The sequence below is a fragment of the Lagopus muta genome, chromosome 2, assembly GCF_023343835.1.
Source record: "Lagopus muta isolate bLagMut1 chromosome 2, bLagMut1 primary, whole genome shotgun sequence".
NCBI lineage: Eukaryota > Metazoa > Chordata > Aves > Galliformes > Phasianidae > Lagopus > Lagopus muta.
The window spans coordinates 93,957,734-93,983,286 of NC_064434.1; the positions used below are offsets into that span (position 1 = coordinate 93,957,734).

Sequence of the window (25,553 nt, forward strand, 5' to 3'; positions counted from 1 at the left end):
GGTGGTGATTGTGTGGGCTGTGTCACAACGCATATTTGTGCAACAGAAACATCTTAAGATAATGCAGGAGGTGAAGACAATCCTACTGACATGCTGGGTTCAGCATTTTTTCTGGCTCCTCACAGCCAATCTTCCAGGAAACCACCTGGTCAGGGTGTATAGCCTTCAAGTGCCAGCATCTCTGCTGCACCTCTTGACAGGCTGTCTGCAAGCCATTTCTCACTGCTAAAAATACCCATCTTCATACCCACAGATTTACAGATAGACAGCTATCATTTAGCAGCTCCCTGTGACCTTGCTCTGCTTCTCCAGAACCTGGGAGGAGCACAAGACCATAAAACTCAGAACATGAGCAGGGGAAACCAGGGCTGGAGGAGAGGTTTGGCCAGGGGTGCAATAGGAAAAAAAAAGGGACTCTGTGGGAAGAAGGATGGACAATATTTTCCACCCTCAGAGGGAGCACCTCAAATAGGGACATGGTGTGGTGATACACTGATGCCTGCTGACCCTTCCCAGCTTCCCAATCTGTTCTAGAGCCACTTCGCCATCAGGCATGATTGTTTCTGCACTCCTCAGAAGCCTGGTTACCTCTGACCACTGGTTGGATTGCCAGCCCTTTGATTTTTTTCCTTAGAAATTTCAAGAACTAAACCCCAGGGGTTTAAACCATAGAATGGCTTGGAAAGGACCTTAAAGATCATCTAGTCCTCACTCCCTACTAGGAGAAAATTGTCCAGGCTTATCTTGTTACTCCAGTAGTAGTAAAGTACTCTAGACTTTAAAACAGGAAGTGGTTGACAATGAGAAACTAGGTAATGAAAGCTCCAATATAACTCATACCTCTGTCTTTTTCCCGTGTGAATTCCAGCCAGTGCAATCACACCTAAACGTGACATGGCTACATATGCTGAGATTGCTCAGAATGGCACGTACAGACCACTTTGGTTGTCTCCTTATGGGGAGAGCGTTGTACAGGCATATTAGTTTCAGTCCTACAACAGCTGAGGCCAGTGAAATACTTGATTAATGGTTTTCTTCAGAAGTTCCTCAGTGTAATTCCTCCTTTCAGTGGAAGTGAGGAACATATCTAAGGTGTGGGGGGCAGAATGGTGAGGCCAGACTATTTTCAGTGGTGAGTGGAGACAGGACAAGGGGAAACGGCTGGAAACTGGAGCATAGGAAGTTCTGCACAAACATGCGCAAGAACTTCTTTACAGTGAGGTGACGGAGCACTGGAACAGGCTGCCCAGGGAGGTGGTGGAGTCTCCTTCTCTGGAGATGTTCAAGACCTGCCTGGATGCCTACCTGTGCGACCTGCTGTAGGGGACCTGCTTTGGCAGGGGGGTTGGACTCGATCTCTGGAGGTCCCTTCCAACCCCTACAATTCTGTGATTATGTGATTCTGTGAACATTGGAAACTTCTTACAGAAGCCTAACCTTTATTTTTAAATTAAGAACTACAGAAGGAAGAATCACAGATTTTACAGGGTTTTTTTTTTTTTAAAGCAAAGACACCTGGAGCAAAATAAAACATCAGCCTTTCCCACACCTGTTCTCAGTGGCAGAAACCCACAATACAACACTGCCAGTAAGTGACCTGCAGCCACATAACCTTTAGACCAGCTATGAGACAAAGCCTTTATTTGCAAGCTGTCATTGGTGTTTAAAAATTGATGGCTGCCATTCTGACACAAGGAATTAAACCTCACTTTAGTGTGAATCATGGAATCGTTAAGGCTGGAAAGACCAATAAGACCACCATGTCCAACCATCAACCCATGTCTGTGACCACTCCAAGCCATATTCCTCAGTGATACATCTCTACAGTTCTTGAATACCTCCAGGGACAGTGATTCCCCTGCACCCCTGGGCAGTCCGTCCCAGTGCCTCATCACTCCTTCTTAGGGTAGGCGTTTCTTAGAATTTAACTTGAACCTCTCCTAGCACAACTTGAGGCAATTTTTCCACTCATCCTATCACTGTTCCCTGGTAGAAGAGGCCAACCCCCACCTCACAACAACCTCCTGTCAGGCAGTTGTAGACAGCAATACTCCCCGGAGCCTCCTCTTCTCGACTGAAGAACATTCCAGTTCTCTCAGCTGCTCCCCATCAGATGTGTGCTCCAAACCCCTCACAGCTTTGTTGCCTTTCTCTGGCCACGATCCAGGGTTTCAATACCTTTCTTGTAGCGAGGGGTCCAGCCCTGAACACAGCACTTGAGACACAGCCTCACCAGAGCTGAGTGCAGGGAACGATGCCATCCCTGCTCCAGCTGGCTGCACTGTTGTTGACACGAGTCATGATGCCGTTGGCCTTCCTGACCTTACACACTGCTGGTTCCTATTCAGCTAGCTGCCACTGACAACACTCCCAGATCCTTTTCCTCCATGCACCTTCCTAGCCTCGCAGTGGGTTCACACCACTCTGTGTTAATGACACTTCTTTTCATATTAAAAGTCATTAGTGCTACAGTGTTGAGAAGTTAACTGCTGCCAACTCAAGACCCTTGCTCACAGAAGCTGGTGCAAAGAGATCATCATTTTACTTCATTTTTAATGATCCAAATGCAAGCCTGAAGCTACCCATGTTTAAATGTGTTAGCAGAGCTCACCAGTTCCCTTCTAATTAGTACATGTGCTTAAGCTCCAGAAGAAAGAAATGAATATAACCAATGGCACAAACTAAAGAGCACTGTGCCCTACTTCCCACAGCTGCTGCTGGACATCACCACCATGCACAGTTCCAGGCACAGAGCTGGCATGCAGCCCTGCTACTCCCTGCTGCTCCTTTGTAGGATTTTCTGTCACCTAACAAGGGTGCCAGGAACAACTGTTTGCTTGCAAGGAGCTGTTGCAGAAACGACACGACACAGTATACACCTTTTTAACCCTCTGGCTTTTACATAGGCATAGGTGCAATATTATTACTTTACCTTTTGCCATAGTAGTTTTAAAACATTTGACTAAAATCCAGCTCCTGCTTAAGTTTCCAGCATTAATGAATGAAAGTGTGGCTCAAGTTGCAACTTGAACTTTTTGTGAAGTAGCAAGTTAAGAAAAAAAAAAACAAAAACATAACAACAAACCACCAGAGTTCAATTAATCTCTTCAGATACCAATTTAGTCACTTACAACATTCCTAAAAGGTAAAGCCTTTTTCCTGAAGTAAATGCTATTGCAATGGAACAGAAAGTACAGCAAGACAGCAGAGCAGCAAGGTCCTATGCCACAGCAAGGCACAGATCCATTCAAACAAGACAGCAGTAAGTACAAAACAAGATAAAGAAACTGCTTACCTTTAGAAGGCCTACAAGGTCCTTGAGTAGACAGGGATCCCCAGGTAAGACACCCTCACCTCTACTGCCAGACCTTAAATGAGGTTTGGAAGTGGTGGATCCTGGCTCCAGCCCTTCCAGTCACTCAGGAGTGTTGCATGCACCTGAGCTCTCCTGGGTTGGCCCCACCTTCCCACCAGGTGCTCAATCACTAGTTCAGACTGTGACTCAGCATTTTCACTACTCCTGTTCACACAGACTGGTATATATATTTTTTTATAATATATATTTTTTTATAATTTTTTTTTTATAATATATTTTTTTTATAATATTTTTTATATATATATATTTTTTTCAGCAAAGTGATTTTTAATCTCTGCTGTAGCTGAGAGAGAAGGGATGAACGCAGCCTTAAACATGGAATTCTTCACATTACCTTTTTCCTTCCCATCTCTCGTGAGTGCATACACATAATCACCCACAAAGAATCTGGCTACCCTGGCACCAAAATGCTGAACAACAGCAGATTAATTCGGATTGCTTTAGCTCTCCCTTTCACGTGCACAATTTGAAACTGTGTTGGCATTGGTGGCTATTTTTCTTCCTAAGCCCAAATTAATTTTCTTTTCCTTATTGCTTTTATTATGGCTGTCTAGCATCAAGCAAGGCCTTTCCCTGCAAGCACAGTGAAGCTGAAATATCTGCAGTACCGGTTCAATTAATTTAAGACATGGATTATGTAGCAACAGCCCAACAGTTTTTCATAACCAGCCTCTTTTCTAATTCCCAAGAGCCTAGCTGTGTTTTCCAGAAGGTCTCATGTGTACCCTACGCATGGCAAAGTGTTCAGGTAGGCTGCTGTGGCTCTCCCTTCACCCTGTTCTCCTCTCTTCCACTTTGCATCTGAGACATGGCCGTAAATGGTCCCAGCATGGTATCAACATGCTAGCAGCCTGGCCATGAGTTGATGGTGACTGGGGCTGGGGATCAAAGCCACGTTCACCAGCACAGCCTGGCACAGAAGTGGTGCTGGTTTCTCTCACAGGTTTCCCCTTTGTGCCGCTGAGCCTCTTCAGTGGCTTCCTGGGATCTCCACTAAAAATACACTGCTTTAGAAGCATAATGAGCTCCCCAAGTCGAGTCTTTTACTGACTCCCTGCAAATCACTGAAAGGACAAACTGCTGTTTCGATTCATTAGCAAATGCTTTGTAGAAATCTGTATATTCGCAAGAGACCAATGCACTCATTTATGTCAGGCCCAGGAAGACTGGCACAGAGGAGCCTCTCCCCTTCCCTTCCAGCTCTGCAGGGTGGACAATGAAGATCAATTTTCCTCCTAAAAGCACAGCAAATTCTCCCCTGGCACAGTAAGGGCCAGACAGGGCTCTCTGGATGTTATTCAGCATTTTTCTTAAAACCTCAACTCTGGGAGCTCTGGGATTCAACAAGAAATTTAATTTTCACCTAAAACACAATGTGCAAAAAACCCCTGGAGGGTTTAGTTTTTAGCACTGCAGAGGAAAACATCACCAGAAAGGCTCAGGCAAATAAAATAAACCTCATGACATTGACATAATTTGCAGATCTTGTACAATTTAAGCAACCAAATCACCACGGCAGCTGTTTGTTATAATATTGTAAATGTGACCCACAGAGACCCGTGCAGGACCTACAAGAAAGTGGAGGCAAAGACCAGGCAAGAGAGAGGAATACTAGGGGACAAGAATGCAGGAAATAAAGCTCTAGGCTATTGCTTGGACTTTTCAAACTCACTGCCTTCGGACGCTTAATATTTGCTAATTAAAACAAGCACCACAGCTTTGACACCCTAAGCTGAGCTAAAGCTTTCCATAAGGGTTTGTGGTTGCTGGAGAAGAGGAATTTCAGAAAACTTCAGGTTGGTTCAGCAGTTCTCTGCTGGATGGTACAGATTCATCCCAACTTTCCCTCATCATCTTTTTTACAACATTAACATCCAGAAGCAGCAATGGGATAGAAGTTAGTGCTGCAGCCCACAAAGCTTGCTGGCTCAGTTACCTGGGGTGCAACAGCATGTGTTTGAACCCAAGGCAGATGCTTTGCAGGGAGAGCAAACTCTCTTCCTACCTTGGAGAGGGCAGAGTGAAGGATCAGAGGTTAGGGGTTATTTGCATTAGTAAGACAAAAGAACAAGGAAGGGAAGTAACTGTGTTAGGATCTGTGCTCAGATACTCATAGGAGCAAAGAAATCCCCCCACACAGTGCCAGAGCACTGGATTCCCATTACCCACTCTGGGAGAGGAAGGACACTACGCAGAAATAAGAAGCCAGTAGTCCAAGTGAATTTTCCAAGGTCTTCTAATTGCCAGGTGAAGTTTAATATGCACAGCCCTTAGTCCACCACCACCTTCAAATCAGTTCATTAGCACCTTTGGGAGTGTTCTCCAAGACCGCCAGTTCTCAGGGGGCTGAGATGCAGTGTTTTAATTGTATATAATTAAATACTGCTCCCTTATCTAGATTTCAAAGTTTGCTGCTGGGGCTTCAGTACCAACACTCTCTTTCCCTCTAATTAGCTTCCTTAATCTGTGCAGCCTTGCTTCTTCCCCCACAGGGACAGGGCTTTCCTGCAGGGAAGCTTGGATTGTGTCTAATTATTAACAAAGGAGACAGACGGCAGGCGAGCACCATCCCCATCCCAGATACTATTGGGAGCAAAGAGCCCATATGGGGTAGCCACAGGGAAGCTCTGAAGGCTGTATGGATGGATTTGGTCTTTGCTCCATCTGTAGGTTGCTTTGCATATTACCCCACCAGCCATTTGCAGCAGGAGATCATGCAGGACGAAGGCCTCTTGACTGAAGTACAGCTTACACAACGAATGCTTTTGCCTGGCTAGCATGTAAAAACAGGAGAGGGAGAGTTCCCAAGACCTCATGTGACCCAGTGCTGTCCTAAAAGAGACAAGACACCAAACACTTCCAGTATCAATAACAGCTTTCCTCTGTTATTGATAGAAATTGCCCACTCCCGAGCTACTCTGGGTGGATCTATACATACAAGGAAGGAAATTCCTTCCTGTCTGATTTGAACTTCCTCTGCTACTGCTTCAAGAGCCTGAAGACACAGATTGCCCTTTACATAGCTCAAGGCTTAGATTTCTCCTAGGCCACTGTCTAAATTAAAAAGTTCTAGTTCTCTCAGTCTTTCTCCTAGGGTCACATTTCTCAGACCACCAGTCATTTTCTGTGCTCAGGACTCTCCTCAACTTTTTCTGGATTTTGTGAATATCTCCAGGATGACGTCAGCCTCATTCATTGCAGAAGCATGACACTGTGAGCTCAGATTTGGCTGCTGGCTCATGATGGCCTCAGTCACTCCCCTCCTGCTTGGATCTGTGCTTATGACTTTCTTGCACAAGCACTTGTCTTTAAAATGCCCTGCTTCCTCTCAGCCTATTTCTCAGCCCACCTCTCTAAATCTCTGTCCTAGCTACAGTACTGCTTCCAGTGTATCCACTCTATCTGCGTGTTTAACAGCAAACTTTTCCGCTCCCAACAAGCTTCAGTTCAGGATAACACCTGCTGAACACATCTTCACCCTTGTCCACTGCCACATTTCTCTTTTCACACAGGTGTGACCCCATCACCCCAGTGGCCTGTTTAGCCAGCACCTCTTTACAGAGATACTGAACTAGGTAATATTAAAAACACTTCTGAAGTTGAGTTATGTGACAAGCACTGTTTCTCTCGTACCCAAAAGTCTGGCATAAAAGGAAATTAGGTTGGCTTGATAAGATTTGTTCTTGACAAATCTGTGCTGGCTGTTACTCAACTCCTTGTTATCTTTGAAGTACTTACAAATAATGTGTTGATTTATTCTAGACTCTTTCAGGTATAGAAGCAGACCTAATCTGATTGAGCTGCTATTGAAGGCAGCGTTGGAGCTTGACTACAGATGGACTACAGGGGACTGCTAGGAGCTCTGAGAGACCCTCTGGCATTCCCCTAACAACACAAAGCTAAATGTTAGTATCCACACTCACTCTGAGAACAGGTAGGTTAAATCATCTCCGTCCTCCGCGTACAAGATTCCTGGAGGGGTTTCCTGACAGCCCCACAAGAACAGCTGAAGCATATTGAGGGAGGGATGTGCTTCTTGGTGGGAGCTGCCATTCAGCTCCACTCTTCTTCTCCCTCTGTGCTACTAAGGTGTGGGCAAGACACCTCCTTTCCTTCTAATTCTCATCCAGCTCCTGCCCAACCTGACTCCAACCCAATTGCTCCCATGCAGCGCTGTTACATTCCTCCCTACTGAGCCGGCCCATTTTCTGTTTTTGTATGATTCTTTCCAAGTTCCAGGTCACTGGAGAGCTCGTGAGTCAGGTAAATCTCCTGTTACAGTTCCCTCCCTTTCCCCTGCAGTAGAATCATTTGTGCACAGGCCATTAATACTGACTTTGTTTATATTATTTTTAACCTGTGCAGAAGTGATATCTTATCCCCCTAGGTCCGATCACACATCCAGTCAGTAGGAGGAACATATATTTCAAAAAACAGTCCTGAACTGGGAGTGCAGATCTACTGAACTAAGAAAAGGCAAAGCCCTGTGCAGTCTCTGGTGCTAGGCAAACCCTGCTCCCCGCTCAAGCCAAAGCAGTACCTCTCCTCTCAGATCCAGGTACCTGTTCCCAAAAAAACCAACCTGGGAAAGCTCAACAGGTGACGGACCACTTAGTGGATTAGTATATTTCTACTCCAAATTGTTTGCAAAGGCCCAATTTATAACTGTTTTATTCTCCTAGAGGCAAGCAACTTTATTCAGCAGAGATTGAAAAAGAGCTCCTAGGAATAGAAGAACTTCCTGGCAGTAATGCCATAAAATGAAAACCACCTCCATGAAAAAAAAAAACCCCACCGTCCCACAAAGTTAGTATCATATCCACTAGGCCTCAGAATTAGGGACCCTTCAGCCCAGTTCCGTATCTATTCTCAGCAATCTGGGAGCATCTGCATTGGGAAGACTTCCTCTGGAAAGGGTTTTGCTCTGATCAGCTCCTTCTCTCTCCTCCTGGCGCCCAGTTCATGGGGATCCAGTCTGCGCCCCAGTTCTCTGCCAGTGCTTTGTTGCTTGCTGCCAGGCACATTTTATTGTCACTGTGATTGTGTAGGAAGGCGTCCAGGCACTATGGAAATGGAACCATATAGGGACTGGACAGAAAAGGCACATGCTGGTCACCCTCTCATTTGCACAGCAGTGGGAATATTTGTTCTCTTATGCTAAGATATTTTTAAAACAGAGAATGCTGTTATTATTCGTTGTCACCCAGGATCCAGCATTGCCATTCTTGGAAACCAGCACAGTGCCTCCTGTTTCAGCATCAGAAACGTTATTAGCAGACTTTTTGATATCTCCCCAGATGTTATCAGGTTAAATGGCATTTGGGACACGGACAAGGTTGGCACTATATGCAGCTGTGCCTGTGACCACAAAGCAGAGGATGTACCACCACCAGTTCCAGTGCAGGCAGCCATGCACTCAGCCATTGCGTACTCTGTGAATGACTAACCTATATCAAAGCTTCTGGCCTGACAGTGTTGTAGGGATACAGGTGGTTAAGCCAGACCAGAGCATGGGTCTGCTTCTGACTCAGCCGCCTGTCTGCCAGGGCCAGCTTTTCCTCTCTGCTTGGCTTTGGATGACAGCAGATGTTTCTCTGCCCATCTGCTTGGATGCTGGCTGTAGTCAGCTGTCTGCTTTTTTGTTCTATTGGTCTCACACTAAGCCCACAAAACTACTAAATACGATCCACTGAGGTCAGGCCTAGGGGAAAACTGTCAGAGGGAAGGAAGCCTATTCCCAAGGAAGGGGCACAACTTGAACTCAAGGGTGCTGCACACATTTTTGGGTTGAATTTACCCAGGATAGGATCCCATGTGGACGGGAGGGAGAAGGGTGGGTACATGCTGCAGCTGGTGCTAGTGCCACTGCCAGCAGCGCTCAGGCCCATGGCAGGGAAGGAAAAGCACCTGCGAAGGGGGACAGGGCTTCTCCTGCCCACTGTTCTCATCTCCCCACCAAGAAACCAAGGAGCCATGTTGTGCTACAGGATGACTTTCCCATACCAACAGGCTTTGCTAGGATAGCTGCTTTAGTTCCTTAAAACAAGCCTAGATCCTGTGTTTTATAAATTACTACAATGCTTTTAATAGGTAGCCTTTTCATAAAGGAGCACAGTGGATGTGTACACAGGCCCTGATGAAGCTAATAACTGCCTCTCAATAGCTTTCAGAGAGTTATTACATATTTAAGATCCAAGCTCCCTTAATCAACCACAGAGATGCAGCTGGCAGCGGTAAATTGCCAACAACAGCTCATTACAAATAAGGAAACATTGTTTTTTCAAGGACAAAAACTGTGTCAGTCCTTCAGCAAGAGCTAACCACTCTTGTCTTCACCCCTCTTCCCCCCTGTCCCCTCAAGTGATGCGCTGGCACATCTCGCTTCATCCAATAACACAGCCTTGCTGCCTAATCTACTCCACAGGGGACATCATCAGATCAAGTTCCTAGATCTCATGCACATGCATCATGACTTATTTGGGCAAACAGCACGGACTGCATACTGCGCACACCCTCCCCAGGCAAGCCACGGGCAGGGCTTGTCCTACAACACCACAGTGACTTGCTGCAGGAGCACACCCACTGGCTTTCCTCTGAGGAGGACCAGATCAGCCCAAAAGACACATAGAGAAACTGTTATGACAAAGCACATTGTAGGCTTGAGACCTGGGAATGCTTTTCTGAGCCAAAACATATATGCACAGTATCCACGTCACCTCATGCCCAGCTTGCGTACACAGGCCAACAGCGAGCACAAATCAGGCCTAGTGAGGTGCACGTTCAGCCAGCTCTAAACATGCCTCAACATCGGACATGCACTTTTAGTGGTCCTCCTGAGATGACTGAGAAAACAAAATCCAGCACCCAGCCCTATGCAACACAGGGTTTCTGCTGCAGGCAGCACCATTCCTCAAGGCCCCACACTGCATTTCCTTCTCCACCACGGCACACAGCACAGTTGCCACCCTCAGGGTATTTCTGCCCTCAGATCAGAAAGGCTTCCTGAATGGTAAAGCCATATGGACTCTCATTTTCAACTAGCGGTGAATTTCCTTTCTTTCATGCCAAATGCCTAGCCCCACAGTGCTTTCATTTTGCTCAGTGTTGGAAGACTCAGACTGCCCTAAGCAGATCAATCCCCCTGAAGAAAATATTTCAAGCTTGCTTGGTTTCCTCCTCCTACATAGTGGTATCAATCTGTAAAGCACAAAGCTTTACAGAACTCCACACTACGTGGCCTTATTTTCCCTACTGTCTCCTAACATGGCATTCTGCTGTACAACTAAGACATGAGCACAGCAACTTAAAAGCATTCAGGAAAGGCTAAACGTGTCAACAGAAAGGAGAAAAAGGACAGCTTATCCTATTACAGTTGCATCTTTCCCTGCTGAAGAAGGGACAATCATCTCAGGACCCAAAGCAAAACTGCATTTCAGCCCTAGGGAACTTCTACTTCCCAAAACTCCTTTGGAAAGGGAAGTAAGCCCCTGTGACATACCACAGCCTTGCACTACCCGTATGCTCAGCTATGCTCTGTGCCACCTCCAGTGGGCTGGATCCAGGATCCTGGGTGCTCATGCCAAGATCCCAGGATCTAGGTCCTGGTTGTTGTATTTGAGCTGTGTGTAAAGCCCACTGAGCCAGGTAGGACTGCTGCTGGCAAGGGGAAAATACGCTCCAAAGCCCAAACTGGGCAGTAGAAGCCAGATGAATAAGTTTAATCTTTGGTCAGTTCTGCTGCCTCATGCTGTGCCTCCAGCCATGAACCCTGTACAAGCCAGGGTCTGTGAGGGGATGCACACCAACCAACCCAAACAAAGAGAGAAAGAGAGAAACAATGCTTTTGATGACAAAAAGTGGAAGGTGGAATGTTTGCTTGATTCACCTTCAGCCTCATTTACACCAAACTCTCTGCCACACTAGGTTGGTCCCTGCTCCTCAACTGCATTCTACCGTAAGGCTGGCAGTGCTGGAGGTTTCATTTCATCTCCTGAAGCTGTAAGTCACAGATGCAAAGCTGAGCTAGAGAAGGGTGACCCAGGATTTTATTTTTTGCTATTTCTGTAGAAATACCTCACTCAACTTTTTCTGGAAAAGAAAAGGAGAACTTAAAAAAGCAGTACTACTTGGTTTTCCCCTCCTGCCACAATCTATATTTATTGACACTGGCATTTTTAAAGAGCCCTTGGGAGGGACATTTGCTCTGAGGATATTTTCCATACAAATCAGAGAGTTTAGCAGGTGTTTATGTCACTGTCCTAGATTTGTGCTTCCAGAGAAATACCAAAGCTGGCTTGGACAAGAAACTTTCAATGGGCCAAGAACTTCCCTCCCTAAGCCAGCAGCAGGCACCTTTTAGAAAAACAACGAAACCATACATTGTAAACAGCAAGATATATTAATAAAAGATGGTACATGCATTTATACAGCATAGCTGAAGTACGTGTAGAATTGTTTATAATTTAGTCTAACGTCTTCCTCACTTTTAACTGCAGAACAAACTTTTCTGCTCAGTACTCAGGGGGAGGCAGACATCTGGAGTACAGGTTGTAATAGTTCTCTAGTTGCAATGACAGCTCTAGAAAAGCTGCTATTTCTTGCTATTTCTTGACTGTGAAAGAACATGTAGTTTTCTTGCAGCTCTACAGTCACATCTGGAAGAGACGCACCTCTGGAAGTTTGAAGACAGCAAGGAGAAGAGATCCCATCAGCTGGGGAAAAGTTTGCTTCCTCCTCCAAGATAGGAGGCTAGATTCCTTTTGAACTATTTGGCATTCCATCAGGGGATAAAAATACACTGGCTAGATGAACCCCTGTCCTCTCTGACGGTTGTAATACCTGCAGCAGATGGGTGTGCAGGAAAAGCCTGCAACTGCACATCTTACTAGTCCACGTTCTCATCAAGAAAGCTTTACTCATCAACAGAGATGCAAGACAAGGCCAGAGACACCTTGCTGAGGTGGCCCCAGAGGAAAGGGTTTCTCTTAAACTTTACATCATAGCCCCTTGTCCTAAATGTATGTCTCACACCAGAGGTCCCTGTGCAACATCACTGAGATGCTGGCTTTACTGAGATGTAGGTTGGACATCTATAGCTTTCCCACATAACTTGGGATGATCTGTTGAAATGCTCAGCAGAGGCACGGCTTCAGCATTTACACTGCAGTTTTGTATATTCTGAGAAAGGAGAAATCAACAGATTGCAAAATGGGAAATTCTGGTATCCACAAACAAATAACATGTTACGTAACTGGGCCTTTTGGGAGTTGGAGGGAGATCTCCAGGAGATCCAGGCTCTCCCAGCACTTCCTAATTTTAGTGGGACTTACCAGCAAGCCGGTCCTCTAATTTAAATACAGTTTTCCACACTGTTTTCTTTCACCTTCTCACCTTCCTGCACTTGCTCTACCCTCTTTGTTAGTGTCCCAGAGAAACATATCTTGCTCAGTTTTATTGAACTGATCGATACACCCTGGATTGGCAGAGCTGAAGAAGCACTGAAGACATTTAGAATGGGCAGCAAAGCAATTTCTTGGCCAGCCAAGCATGGGAAATATTAAAGTTTTAGAACTTTGACTTTACTGAGTCAAGTACTACGGAATGGCAGCACTCTACATAGCTGTGATTTAGCTGAAACACCGCACTAACACCCAGTGATGTAGTAAACAGGCTTTATCCCTGTAACCCGCATACTGTGCTAGCACATCTTGGATTCCTCTCAAGGCAAGGGGAGAATACCTATAAGCAGCAGCTCAGCTTCAGGACCAGATTTGCCTTTGTGCTGCAGAGCTCTCCTTAACTTGCACCCAGGCAAACACGGACTTGTGGGAGCTCTTCTGCAAGTCAGATCATACCATCCAACACCTGAACATGGACTGTAGTAGTTATGCTTCAGAAAAACGCCTACTGCCTGCCAAGCACATGGGCAGATGGCAATTTGTAAAATCGGTGCCATCAACTTCCCGAAATATAAGATACATGCATGTCTTCTCCAACCTGAATGAAATAAACCCCAAGCTCTCATCTGCTCTGGGCTGCCAATCCTAAAGTGCACACCGGTGCTTCCCATGTACTGTCCCTACAGTATCAGCAGAAAACGGTTTAAAGACAGCAGAGATATAACGGCAATACCTTGGCATTTGCACAGAAAGAAAACACACTCCATTTTTTAAGAAAGTTGTTTTTCCCATTTGTTTCATGGTGTGTACGTATAGATGACTGGAGAAGGCTTGCAGTGACAAAGACACAGCAGTTCTTCCTGAGAGGTCAGGGAACAGCAGTGGCAGAATGTGGCCAGCCCATTTCCAGACTACTACCTGCTCACTGGGCTCTCAGCAAAAACCAGCAGTGAGGAATGGGTGGAAAGTCCACCAGCAGCTGTCCCACTGCCTGGCCCCATGTCACGAGCTGAGCACTGACAGCAGGCATGGATACAGGTAATGCCATATCTCTTCAATAAGGGATGGCACAGAGATCCCAGCCAGAGCACTGACTCCAAGACAAAAGGGAAGTGAAATCAAACGTCAAGGTCTTCCTGCTGGCAGTCACATTTTGCTGGTAGTGATTTGGTTAAAAACTAAAGAGCCTTTGGTGGATATCCTTATAGACTAGTTCATTGCATCTCTGCAGATACCTCCCTATGTCTCCTACAAGGAAAAAAAATCAAATCCAGTAACTAGATTCCTGTCTACTATGACTATTGCTCAGGAGCCTGGACCAGGAGCAGTAGCATATTGTGTGCTCCTGACCGTAGCAGGAACAACATACACATTTTGGCCTCCAGAATGCTGGAGCTGTGAAGTCCTTGCTTAGCTATTTCTGAGAAGTTGAAACACCATCTGGTTACTAATACCCTGCCTAAAACTTATGAATCACCTTTTTATTTCTTGTTGTTCCTAGGAGTTTTACGATTCTTCTGTTTGTGTCATTCTCCCTGTTCACATGGAGCAAGTATGAATAATGGAGAGAATGCACAGCCTACTCTCCACAATCACCTTGGGTCAGCCCCAGCTCCCAAAAGAACAGCTGTGCAAAATGCAGTATCCAAGCCACTGTTTAGATCTCTCTTGACAGAGCAGTGCCCTTTATCTAGGACTGCTCTGAGTCCTATGCAGTGGTTCTGTGCTATCGTGTCTACTGTTGGCAGGGTCTGGTCTACAGGTACAGACTTCAATGTAGGAGGAATCTGATGCTGGGGCAACACAACTCCAAGCTCTTGCTCTCCCAGAGGCACAGCTGGGCAAGATGATGTCTTTCAAACATACCAAAGGACAAATGTTTTCGGCTGTGATTTACTGAGTTAACGGACATTCTCAGCATAACACGATAAACAAGGCAGAGCACAGTTTTTCCACTGGACACCTAGCAATACTTCATAAGTAGATATTCATCTTTTAATAATTTGCAAACAGCCAGATATGGCTCCACTTGCATCCTAACCATGAAGCTTCTCTTCATGACAATACTTTTTCAGGAAATGCATTAGACAAGTCACCCAAGCCCACAGTCCTTAAAAAGGGAGGAAGAAGAAGTGACCTTCTCCAAATTCAGCAGCACTGAAGGGAGGAGTATCAGTGGCACAGGCCCAGAGGAACTCAGGCAAGTGGATGCAGTTACCACAATTCACACTCTTGATTTAGACAGGTAACTTCATGGAACTGGGGGGTAACAGCCAGCTTGGTGTTCTCTCCTCCACTATAGAGCCAAAGCTATAGAGAACTGCTTGGCTCCTGGATAGAAGGTGGAAGGCTGGCCTTACACACACCAGTTCCACTCTGTTCCTGGGAGGATGGAGCGCCTCTGAGTAGGCACAACTCTCTGACCTGCTAGCAAAGCAGGACCATAGCATTTCAGGCTCCCAGAAGCACACAAGAGCATTCAAAGCTTGCTATAACATACTGGCACCTGCACAATGCCAGTGCAGCTCTGGTAGCCATGTGCATTTAATTTCAGGAGAATGACAGACTATAAGTTACAAATAAAACCTCCACTTACACTATCTCATCATTCTGGAACTCCAGCTCCCCACAGGTGTCTTCGAAGTCTTCTCCTCCACCTTTGGCTGAGCCTTCAATGGTTTTATAGGGCACAATAACATTTCCTCGTGCGCCGGAGGTTCGCAACACTTTCACTTCCATGGTCCCCACACTCTCACTGACATGTGTTACTGGTTCCTCAAAGGTGAATATGCCAGCATGGTCATCGTCAAAGATGGTGACAGTGGCAGTAGATGGCGAGCCCAGGCAGGCAAGCGTGGAGACACGACTGGCCTCGAGAATACCCTCATCTGCCTCAGTGCTCACGCGGACGTTGCTGAGATGGACCAGAAAATTCTCATCCTCCTCAAATATGTCATCATCGATTATGCCAACACGGATTTCCTTCTGGGTCTCTCCAGGCTTGAAGACCACTGTCCCTTCAGTGAATTCATAGTCAGAGCCCGCGTTGGCCGTCCCATCCTCTGTCCGGAAGTCAACATAGACTGTGTTGGTCAAATCGCCACCCCGACGAATGATGGTCAGGGCAACGGTACCACAGTTCTCCAGACACTGGTAGGTACCCTGTTCAAAGTATAGCTTGCTGATGGGATCAGTTTCTGCCACCTCACTGTTGACCTCATGCATGCTGACAGCTTTGCGGGCCTGGTCTGCAGCGTGTCTCTTCAGGATGTTGCCAGCTCCTGTCATAAGTCGAGTGGCCTGGATGCGATAGAAAGCCCTGCTCTTCTGCTGCTGACTTAGGACCTGGTAGTTGGCCAACTCTATAAGCTGCTCAATTTCCTTGTCAGGGTGCTTTTGTTTCAGTTCTTTCAGAATCCGAGCCATTTCCCTCCTGGCTTCCTCATCATCCTGGTCTTTTTCATCTACCTCCAACACCAGTGTCCCATCTAAAAAGTTCTCCACGTGAGAATTAGCAACCTTTCCGTCCATCTCAATATCAGCTTTGGAGGAGGGTCGGTCACCCTCATGCTCAATGATCATGCCTCTCTGTTTGCCAGCTCGGTATTTCTTGTAGACGTACTTGTAAAATAAAAGCCTCCTGTCAGCTATCCAGGCAAACACTACGCAGATTGGGAAGAAGAAGAAAGTGAGCAAGCCTTCCCAAACCTCTACAATCCCAGGAGAAGACACCGATAAAATAATGTAAAGCCAAGTGTAGGCAAAGATGCTCCAGGCTGCTGTAACAAAAAACACTCGCAAGTGCTTGATCTTCCTTATTTCTCCATCAGGAACAACATAAACACAGATTGCAATGATGACAAACATATTAAATGCAGCACTCCCCACAATTGTGCTTGGCCCCAAGTCCCCCGCTGTGAAGCCATGGCCACACACTTCAATGACAGACAGAAGGATCTCAGGAGCGGATGAGCCCAAGGCCATCAGTGTGAGGTTGGAAACAGTCTCATTCCAGATCCTCACTGTGGTTTTGCTGGTCTCACCATTGGGCTTCTTGATGGTTATTTCCCGTTCTTGGGATGTGATGACTTCAATGGAGGACATGAAGCGGTCAGCTATGATGGATACTCCCAGGAACATGTACACCATTGCTACAAAATACACTGTTGCTCGAGCTATTTTGTCACCAAATGAGGGATCTTGGGGTTCCCATATTGGTAAGATCACACCCTTTTTGCAGATGTACGAGCCTGTGCACACCTCAGATTTGTTTGCAGGCACTTCACTGGGACTTTCTGCGTGTATGCTGTCTGCATGGAAGAGCAGCACCACCACAATGCTCAGGAGTTGGAAGTTCACCAGGAAGGTGGGTGGGTGAGTTGTTTGCGACATGGCCGCTTCCACTCAGCAGTTCCCACACGTTCGCAACCTGCAGAGACAAAAGGAAGGACACACTGAGGCTGGCAGGAGACAACAGATCTTCCTCTCCATCCAATTTTTTTCCATCTTTCCCAAATGTATGATCAAATTACCCTGTTGCTCAAGAAGACCCATTTAACGAGCCCTAATAGTGTTATGATCACTGCAGTTTTCCATGTACAAATCATCTTCAGATCAGCTATCTGAACAAGGACTTAATCAGATGCTACCAGTGGGCTAGCACCTACTTCCTTCAGCTATACTGCTGTTTAATGCCTCTTTCTCTCTCTTTGCTGGAAGCCTATTTCTTCTACTATATTTTCTTGGTTTCCATCTAATTAGAATCCATCATTCAACTTAACAGCTAGCAGAAGTATTTCGTATTTCAAAGTTACAGAGCATTTACGCACTGGACGTCAGGGTGAGAGTAGAAGATGACAGGGAGATCTACTACCCTCCAATCATCTTTTCAAATATCTTTATAAAGCACATGTTTTACAGTCTTTTCTTGCTCACAGACCTCCCAAGCATCTACTCCATATCCATACAAAGCAAGCTCAAGCCTTGTCAAAATCTTGTTCTTAACTGTATTTTGGTCATAAGGCACACCAGAAGGGCAGTCCTTAATTAATGATTTTGGAGCCATTTCTTCCACAGTGCATCACTTTGCACCTTCCTGAAACTGGAAAGAGCCCCATATGCATCCAAGCATGGTTATCTTGGCATGCTTCAAGAGGAAACCTGTCCTTACACTCTTTTCCCACTAGGTCAGCTTTGCTGGCTTTCCCTGCAAGGGCCTTTCTCACTCCATTTACAACATCAGTCACTAAGCATGACAGCAGTATTTGCCCTTGTCCTGCCTCAGGATTTTCCAGCAGTGTCAGGGAGCTGTTAAAGAGGTTTGCAGTTAGTTAACAGTGCATAAAGCTACGGACCAGATGTCTTTAAGTACATAGAGATCCTTAGTGCAAATACCTGAGCATGCTCAGTGTTAAATTCTCAATTTTACCAGGCAATAGAAGTTATTAAAGCTATATTTTCTTCTCAAGGAGAGCCTTTGCCATACTACATTTCTCCATTCCAAGTTAATTTAATCACACAGTACTTAAAAAACATTTCTATGAAGAGAAGGAAATGAGCATGTCAATACCTTTACTTTGCTGTAGCCTGCAAAAGGCTGAATTGGTTTTGCTCATAAAAAAGAAAACAACACCCCAGAAACAAAAATGAAAACAGCAAAGCTGTGGAAGACTTCATTTTTTTAAGAGAAGGATGGTATTTCCAGACCTGTTCATACCAGAGACAGTGACATAAGCAGGAGGTCAAACCAGCATCACTGCCATGCCTGGCAGGTCTTGCCCCCCACATGCCATCTGCCTGGTCTCTGGTAAACACAGAGGGGGTCCAACAGATCACAGGGTCACAGAGTCATCTAGGTTGGAAAAGACATTCAAGACCATCAAGTCCAACCATCAAACTGACCATCACTAAGCCATGTCACTTAGCACCAGATGTACAGCTGCATGCAGTTGGAGCTATAGATGAGTTAAAGGCTGCATCTCAGTTGCCTCTTGTGCCTAGGTATGACCTGAGTGAGGTGGCAAAGCCACTCCTCTTCCTTCTTGAGGAGGGCTGTTCTTCGGCACAGCCGGGAGCTAGGCTGCTCTACACTAGCACTGCTGATTGCATTCCAGGGAGATGCATTTATCCTCCTCAACAGGGACACACCAACACCTACTTAAAGAAGAGTGCCTGATCACCACCACCAAATGCAGGGGCATTTTATGCAGGGACAGGCTGCGTGCAAATGAAGAACTATCTGGAGGAGTGAGTACCATCTTGCACCCACGCTACAGAATCTACTCCTCAAAGAGATGTCGTAACAAGGGATGAATTTCCTCTGCTCGGTTTGCTTTTATTGAAGGATGCTGTAGTAGATAATTGATATGGAAGAATAATACAGAAAATATATTAAAACAGTTTTATGTAAATGACATCTCTTCACTGGGAATTGTTGGTCTGTGCCACAATCCACTCCTTCAGTTTTCTAATTAAGTAAAGGATACACTGAACAGGAAGTGAGCAATTCACAGAGTTAGGTGCTAAGAACAGATAAGATGAACAAGATGCTATGAAAAGCTCTTATTGCTGGAGTCAGAAGTCTCTAATCCCTGTGCACGTTCTGCTTCTCAGAATGCAGGCACGAGTCGACTACAGATCTGAAGTAAAAAGCTGGAAATGTGATGTTTGTAAAGAAGAGTACCTTGCTGCATGTCATTTGGTAGATAGCTATGTTGAAGCAGAAATGCTTTCACGGTCATTGAAGTTTAGCCAAAGCATGACCCAACATCTGTAATCCTGACTGTGTTTCATGCTGCTTTAAAGCACGTCTTGGAGACATTTGATACAGGGAAACACAGGCTGACTTAGAATCTAATCTGTTTATCCCAGATATCTCCTAAGTGCTTCTTTATTGTTAGTATTATTTTAAAATATGTATGCTTAAGAAAAAAATAGTCTGGGCATAAAGTATTACTTATCTTTGTGGTTCTTCACCATCTCTTTCTAAAGGGCAGTAGTTTCTGCAGAAAATTCAAAACATCCACCTGCCCTTGTTTAGTTAATTTTCTCCCTGTGGCAAGTTATATCTCGTACATGTACAATTATTCAGAGCAACCAGGCATTGTGAAATCCCTTTGGCAAGAGGAGAAAACAGATGGTTCTAGAGAAAATATTATGCTTTGGGTCACTGATTCAGGTCATAAAGAATAGGAGAGTCCCATCACACTTCAGACCAACTCTGCTGTCTTAAAAGGATTTGAGCACTGGAATTCTCAGCCAGAAAAAAAACAAAAAACAAAAAACCACCCACTAAATCAGATTAATAAGTCACTTGAACCTTATTTGCCATCTTCTTCTCTTTCAAATATTCTACTACATTTTTTTTCTTTTAATCAAGTCCCGTATTTTGTTAAACGGGAGGAACAAAAGCCTAGAGGCTTGCATCTGAACAATCCATCTTTCTGGCCTTCCCATGCAGCTCTCCATGTACAAACAATGTTTTTCCCTTAGACTGCCGAAGACAAGAGATGTGGGACTTTTCTGGAGGGCTCAGACGGGTGGAGAAGTGCTGGACCTCAATAAGGAAAAATATGCCAGCCTTGGCAATGTGCAAGTGGCTTTCTTTGAGTGGCCATAGCGTCCCCCAGCTTTGTACTGGACACTCCAACATTCTGTGGTGCAGTCATCAAGAAAGATTTACAACCCACCTCCTCTTCTCCCCCGGTCCTCCTGGAACCAATTCACAATCAATGTTATTAACACCAGACTCAGAAATTATGGAGGGTTAGAAACTGCTTGGCCACAACATGCTGGTTATGCGTATACAACTGGAGTCTGACACGCAAAATCTCTTAGAGAAGCAGCTGCTATAAAATTAGCAGTGTTTCTTTATTTGCTCAATCCAAAATAAACAGCTCAGTCCCCGGAGACCCTCTTGCTCCGCATTTGCACGGGGTCTCGGCCCATGGTCAGCACTCTGCTGCAGAGGCAGCGGTAGGAATATTCCCAGACAAATCATTCATATTATTCTGTACCAAGAAGCAAAGCTACCGGAATGCCAGCTCTCCCTTCAAAGCCGACTTTGCTAGCTTTTCATTAAGGTGTCTCAATTGCATTTCCCAGCCAGGCCATCAACAAGAAAAGCAAACGCATGAGCTGGCTGTATGTGTGTGGTGACGAGCCACAAGCCACCACCCTGGATCGGCACAACCCTGCCAATAAGCATTGCCCTTACACCACAAAGCAGACCCAGAGCTTATTTTCTTGTTGAATCTGGTGCCGGGGGTCTTTCAAGCAGAGCTGGAGCTAACTGGGAGCCAGACCCCAGCTCGGCTCCCCAGAAGCTCCCAAAGCACTAACAGCAGCTTTCACATAGTCAGAGGGGAAAGCCTGCAGGAATGTGTGATCCCTTCGAGGCAAGCTCAGCTTCCATCCAGACCCCAGCCAAGGGACATTCGTCCAGCTTTTATTCCTGCCTTCAGGGTTGTAAAACCCCAGGAGAGCAGCTTCTGCACAGAGCGAGGCTATGAGGGTTGCAGAGATATTTGCCTTTCGAATGGAAAAGGGAGCTTGAGTTTTTCCCCCAGACCTGGGCTTTACAGATTAGTAAACTAGGAACTCATGTTCCTAGTTCGTGCTCCAGCCTGCTGCTCAGGAGAAACCAGCTTTTGGGACCCTCCTTCGATCATTCCCTGGCAGGAATACTCCTTCAGGTTGGCTGCTTGCTGCATGCAAAGCCAGCCTGAAAGCTGCTCTGAGCTTCAGCAATGCACAGCTTTTCCTTTGCAGCAGCCTCTCCAAAGTGCCGTTCCCGTCTGGGCACTTCGCCCTCACCATGTCTACTTTTAGACCCTGTACCTTTGCGTGATCAGGTTCGCAACCAACTGCAACAGGCAGCATTGCTATTGAGAGCACTGAAATAATACTGCTAGCTTGGATGCCTTTGGTATAGGGTTTGGGCAAGAAAGGTTGGGTTCACGAGGAAGGAGTGGCCGCACAAAAAGACTTTCCATGGGAAATATTTTTCGAGCATTCGACAACAAACATTCTGCAACACACAGCAGCTGTAAGCCAGTGGCATTCACATCATTACAGCCAGCACCACAGACAGATACCCAGCTGTGCCTGCCCCACTGTACCATCAGCATGATGGTGAATTTGATGCCAGCTTGTACAGCATTCCTGTGCCACCAGTGCAAGATGGGAGCAGCACTGTTTGAAACCTGTCTTCTTCAAATCCTCACACCCTTCTCCCAGGTTGTCTTGCAGGCAAGCAGCACCCAATAGTCAAATGCAAGCCATTTCCCTTTGGGAAAGCTCTGCACACCTCACCTCCATGGCATCTATCTTGTCTCTCCACCTCCAGAGGACTAACAGCCTCCTCCACCCTCCCTCTGACCCTTCCTGGCCGTGCTGCATCCTGCACACCTGCACCTTGTTGAAAGCAGCACTGTGATTTACAGCAGAGCGGCTTGAGCAGATCCTGCACTGGGAAAAGATGTGATAACTGTAGGAAAAAGCACCAACAAATTGGTTGTCTGAGCTCTGAGAATCAATCAGGAAATCAGCAAGGAGCCTACCTCCAGCTTCCTGAAGCTGAGGGACACAAAAGGGATGCAACAGGCTTGATCTGGACACTGCCCTATGGCACAGCTCCTGCAAGCTGTGATTTGTACCCATCCAAGCAGGAGAAGGAGCTGAATACCATGCTGGCCAGACATCTGAACCCGTGGAGGAAAGCTGCTGTGTCCAAATGCGCTGCAGAGTGCAATGTCACTTTAAACGCAGCTTGGAAAGCCCTTGGCTCGCAGCCCTGCTCCTTCTTCTTTCTCCCAGCTCTGCCATGCTGAAGCTGTTGGCATTCCCTGCCCATGACCCTCCAGATCTCCACATCAGGAAAATGATTTCCAGGCTGTCAGCATCCTGATTGCATCAGTACAAAAACCATCAAAACCTTTCCAAATATAGTCAGAGGCACAAGCCCTTTACGAAGCCAATTGAGTAAAATACACATCAGACCACCCTGTTTTCTGTAAAGGCCATTAAGAAGTTAGAATAATTATCAGTCTGTGACTGATTTTTCCAAGTATCCTATCTATCTCTTGCATACAGCATCCAATTCCCTCCTACAATCTCCCCAGCAACTTTCCAAAATAAACAGATAAATAGAGAAAATAAAGCGGCCCCGATGTAAAATTTCAGCCAGATTGGTTGAATATGGGGGTAAGCCTGTAGAGAATGAGCTTAGGAGTGTTTGTGAGGAAAACTCCAGCTTTGCTTTTTAATGCATGGAGACCAAGTGGCAAGCTGTCCCTTCTCCTGTGATACACAAGCTCAGCAAGGAAAATGCCAGGAAATGAGAAGCAAGGGAGAAATCCTTAATTTCTTTTTGTGCTGCGTTGTTGTTTTTTAACATCTCCCCTCTTCATTGCTTCTGTCTTCAAACCATTTCCCTATCCTCACAACGCCTTTTTGTCTTTTATTTATTGAGCGGCATCCTTTCCCACTATAAAATGACTGTTTAGAGGATAAAAGGCTGTCAACAAGCCCGGAGCTCCCGGGTAGCCTGGGGGAGGAATCATCTGCCCAGACATGAGGGCTACCATAGGACAGGAGGAATTAGCAGGCCTGTTGCTCTCCTCGTGCCTGCCTGTGCCCACTTTCCCTTGGATCGGCAGCTGCGTGTGGGATGCTCTCATGGGCTCCGTGGCAGGAAGAAGCAGAAGGGATTGGGGATCCCTCCCGTGTCCCCAGCTCCACCCGGATATTAGATCTCTAGATCCCAGGAAAGGCAGCTGAGCCCCAGTGCCACTAGGTCAGGCCCCAGTGCTGCCAGGCTTACCTCATGTCAGGGTTGGCCACCCCTCCACCCCACTTTGCCCACCTTCTCCATCTCCACAGCAGCAAATCTCCTTAGGAAGCCAGGCCTATGAAGTCACACTTTCCATGTCTGTTTGTCCATCCCCCCCACCCAATTTCAGCTAAACTTGCCAAAGGGGTACAGATAACAGAGAAAGCCGAGTTCCTCTGAGCTTCCTGAAAATAGCTGGAGAGGTTGCAGTCAGCACCCAGCGCTTAGGCTGCTTATGGTGCCCATATCACAATCATTTGTGTTGGCCACGAGGAATTTGGTGGTCCTCCAGTGATGCCAGTGCCTCGGGCTTTATTACAAGATTTGAATTTCATTGGGATGCTGGAGAACAGAGGTTTTTCTCCCATAAGCTGGCAGGACTGTATGGCACCAAAAACAGAGCAGAAAACCAACATTTGTCCTACATGGAATGCTAGAAAACTGTAACTATGACGGCCCTGAGCAGAGCGGGGCACCACCAAAGAAAGGCCAGGGCAACCAGAGAAGTGCTTGTGCCTACATGGCATCATGAGAGCAGGGATGTGAGACAAGCTCATGCCATATACAGCAGTGCCCAGAGAGCAAACCTGTTCAGTCTGGGCAGCCCCAGAACAGCCAATGTTACCATCTCAGGGGAAATATACAAATAAGACCTCAAAAAGCTCAATGAGGGCAGGGTAGAAAGAAGCAGGGAAAATTTCATTGGCTTAGAACTGCTATTTGGTGTTGGCATTCAGGGATGCTAGGATGAAAAGTGAGCATATCCTCAAATATCTTGAAGACAAACCCTCGTACAAAGGGAGCTTTGAGCAACACATTTCCCAACCTGGGCTTTGGAGCTGTTTGTATCTCCAGAGAAAAAGAGCTGGTGCAACAAGAGAGGAGTCAGGCCACAAATCAACTTCCCTGGGGAGACAGAGGGGGGGTTCTGGCTGTACAAATGCTTAGCTGTGCCTTTGTTTGGTTTAAATGCTGTAAGAGGGGCAAAGCTGTGATTAAAGAACCAGCTGGAAGGAAAGGGGGGAGATGGAAACGTTTATCAGACGCACCCAAGTGAACACAAATGCCTTTCTTTGGTGATGTCCATTGCCCCAGCCAAAGCCACGCAGCACAGCTGTTTTTTTTTCCCTGCTGCCATCACCACATCAATGTGTGAGCATCCCAGCTTCCCTCCTCTGAATAAAAGCACACCTCTTCTCTTCATGGTGGCGTGAAAAAAGCATCAGAAAGCCAAAGCGGGAACTGGCAGAGCGCGTGGAGAACCCCAACCTCCCTGTTCCTATCACCCGCCTCACAGCTTTCCAACATCTGGGACCGGAGGAAAGGCTTCAAGCAAAGCATGAGCAAGAGGAGCCCTGAAATCAACCGCTTGCACCCACACGCCCGTGACCTTGTGGTTTTACTACAGCTTTCATTTCCAGACACCGGTTCTCCCTAGCGCTTGCTGCATTTCTACAACATCTTGGCAGTTTGCTTTCGCCCTGGAGACAGAGCAGAGCGCGAGGTTGCTTAGAATGGCTCGGCGGGAGGGAAGCAACAAGGCTACGATTGAAGAATTAAACTAGAGATGACGGAAGAGCCCCAGCCATGCTTCCACCTAGACAAAGCCTACGTGATGCATGCTGCTTCATGCCAGCCCTTCAGAACGCGTGCCGCTCGAGAGGAAAAAGGGAATTTCGGCGTGGCCGCAGGTGTCTCTATCGCTCACCTCGGGAATCGTTTCGAGGCAGAAAACCCCGCGGCTGGAGGAAAGCAGCCCGGCCCGGGGGAGTCCGCAGCGCTGCTGGGCGGGGGCGCGGCTCCCCCCACGGCAGATGCCCGAAGCCCCCCGGGGGGGGGGGCTCGCCGCAGCCCGCTCTCCGCTCCCGCATTCCCGAGTAAGGGGAGGCGCCCCCAACGTCGCCATCGGCCCCATCGCCTCGCCTCAAGGTACGCGGCCGGATCGCAA

The 25,553-nt window shown here is 46.6% G+C and overlaps 1 protein-coding gene across 8 annotated transcripts in view; it reads right to left on the reverse strand.

Moving 5' to 3' along the window:
* The window catches only part of SLC8A1 (solute carrier family 8 member A1), a 99,977-nt gene that overhangs the window by 58,491 nt on the left and 15,933 nt on the right, over nucleotides 1-25,553 (reverse strand). For all 8 annotated transcript variants that reach the window (XM_048937734.1, XM_048937738.1, XM_048937737.1 and 5 more), the window contains exon 2: nucleotides 15,371-17,203. In XM_048937734.1, the coding sequence (XP_048793691.1) occupies nucleotides 15,371-17,166 (1,796 nt within the window). In that variant the 5' untranslated portion in view covers nucleotides 17,167-17,203. The remainder of the gene's footprint in view (nucleotides 1-15,370; nucleotides 17,204-25,553) is intronic.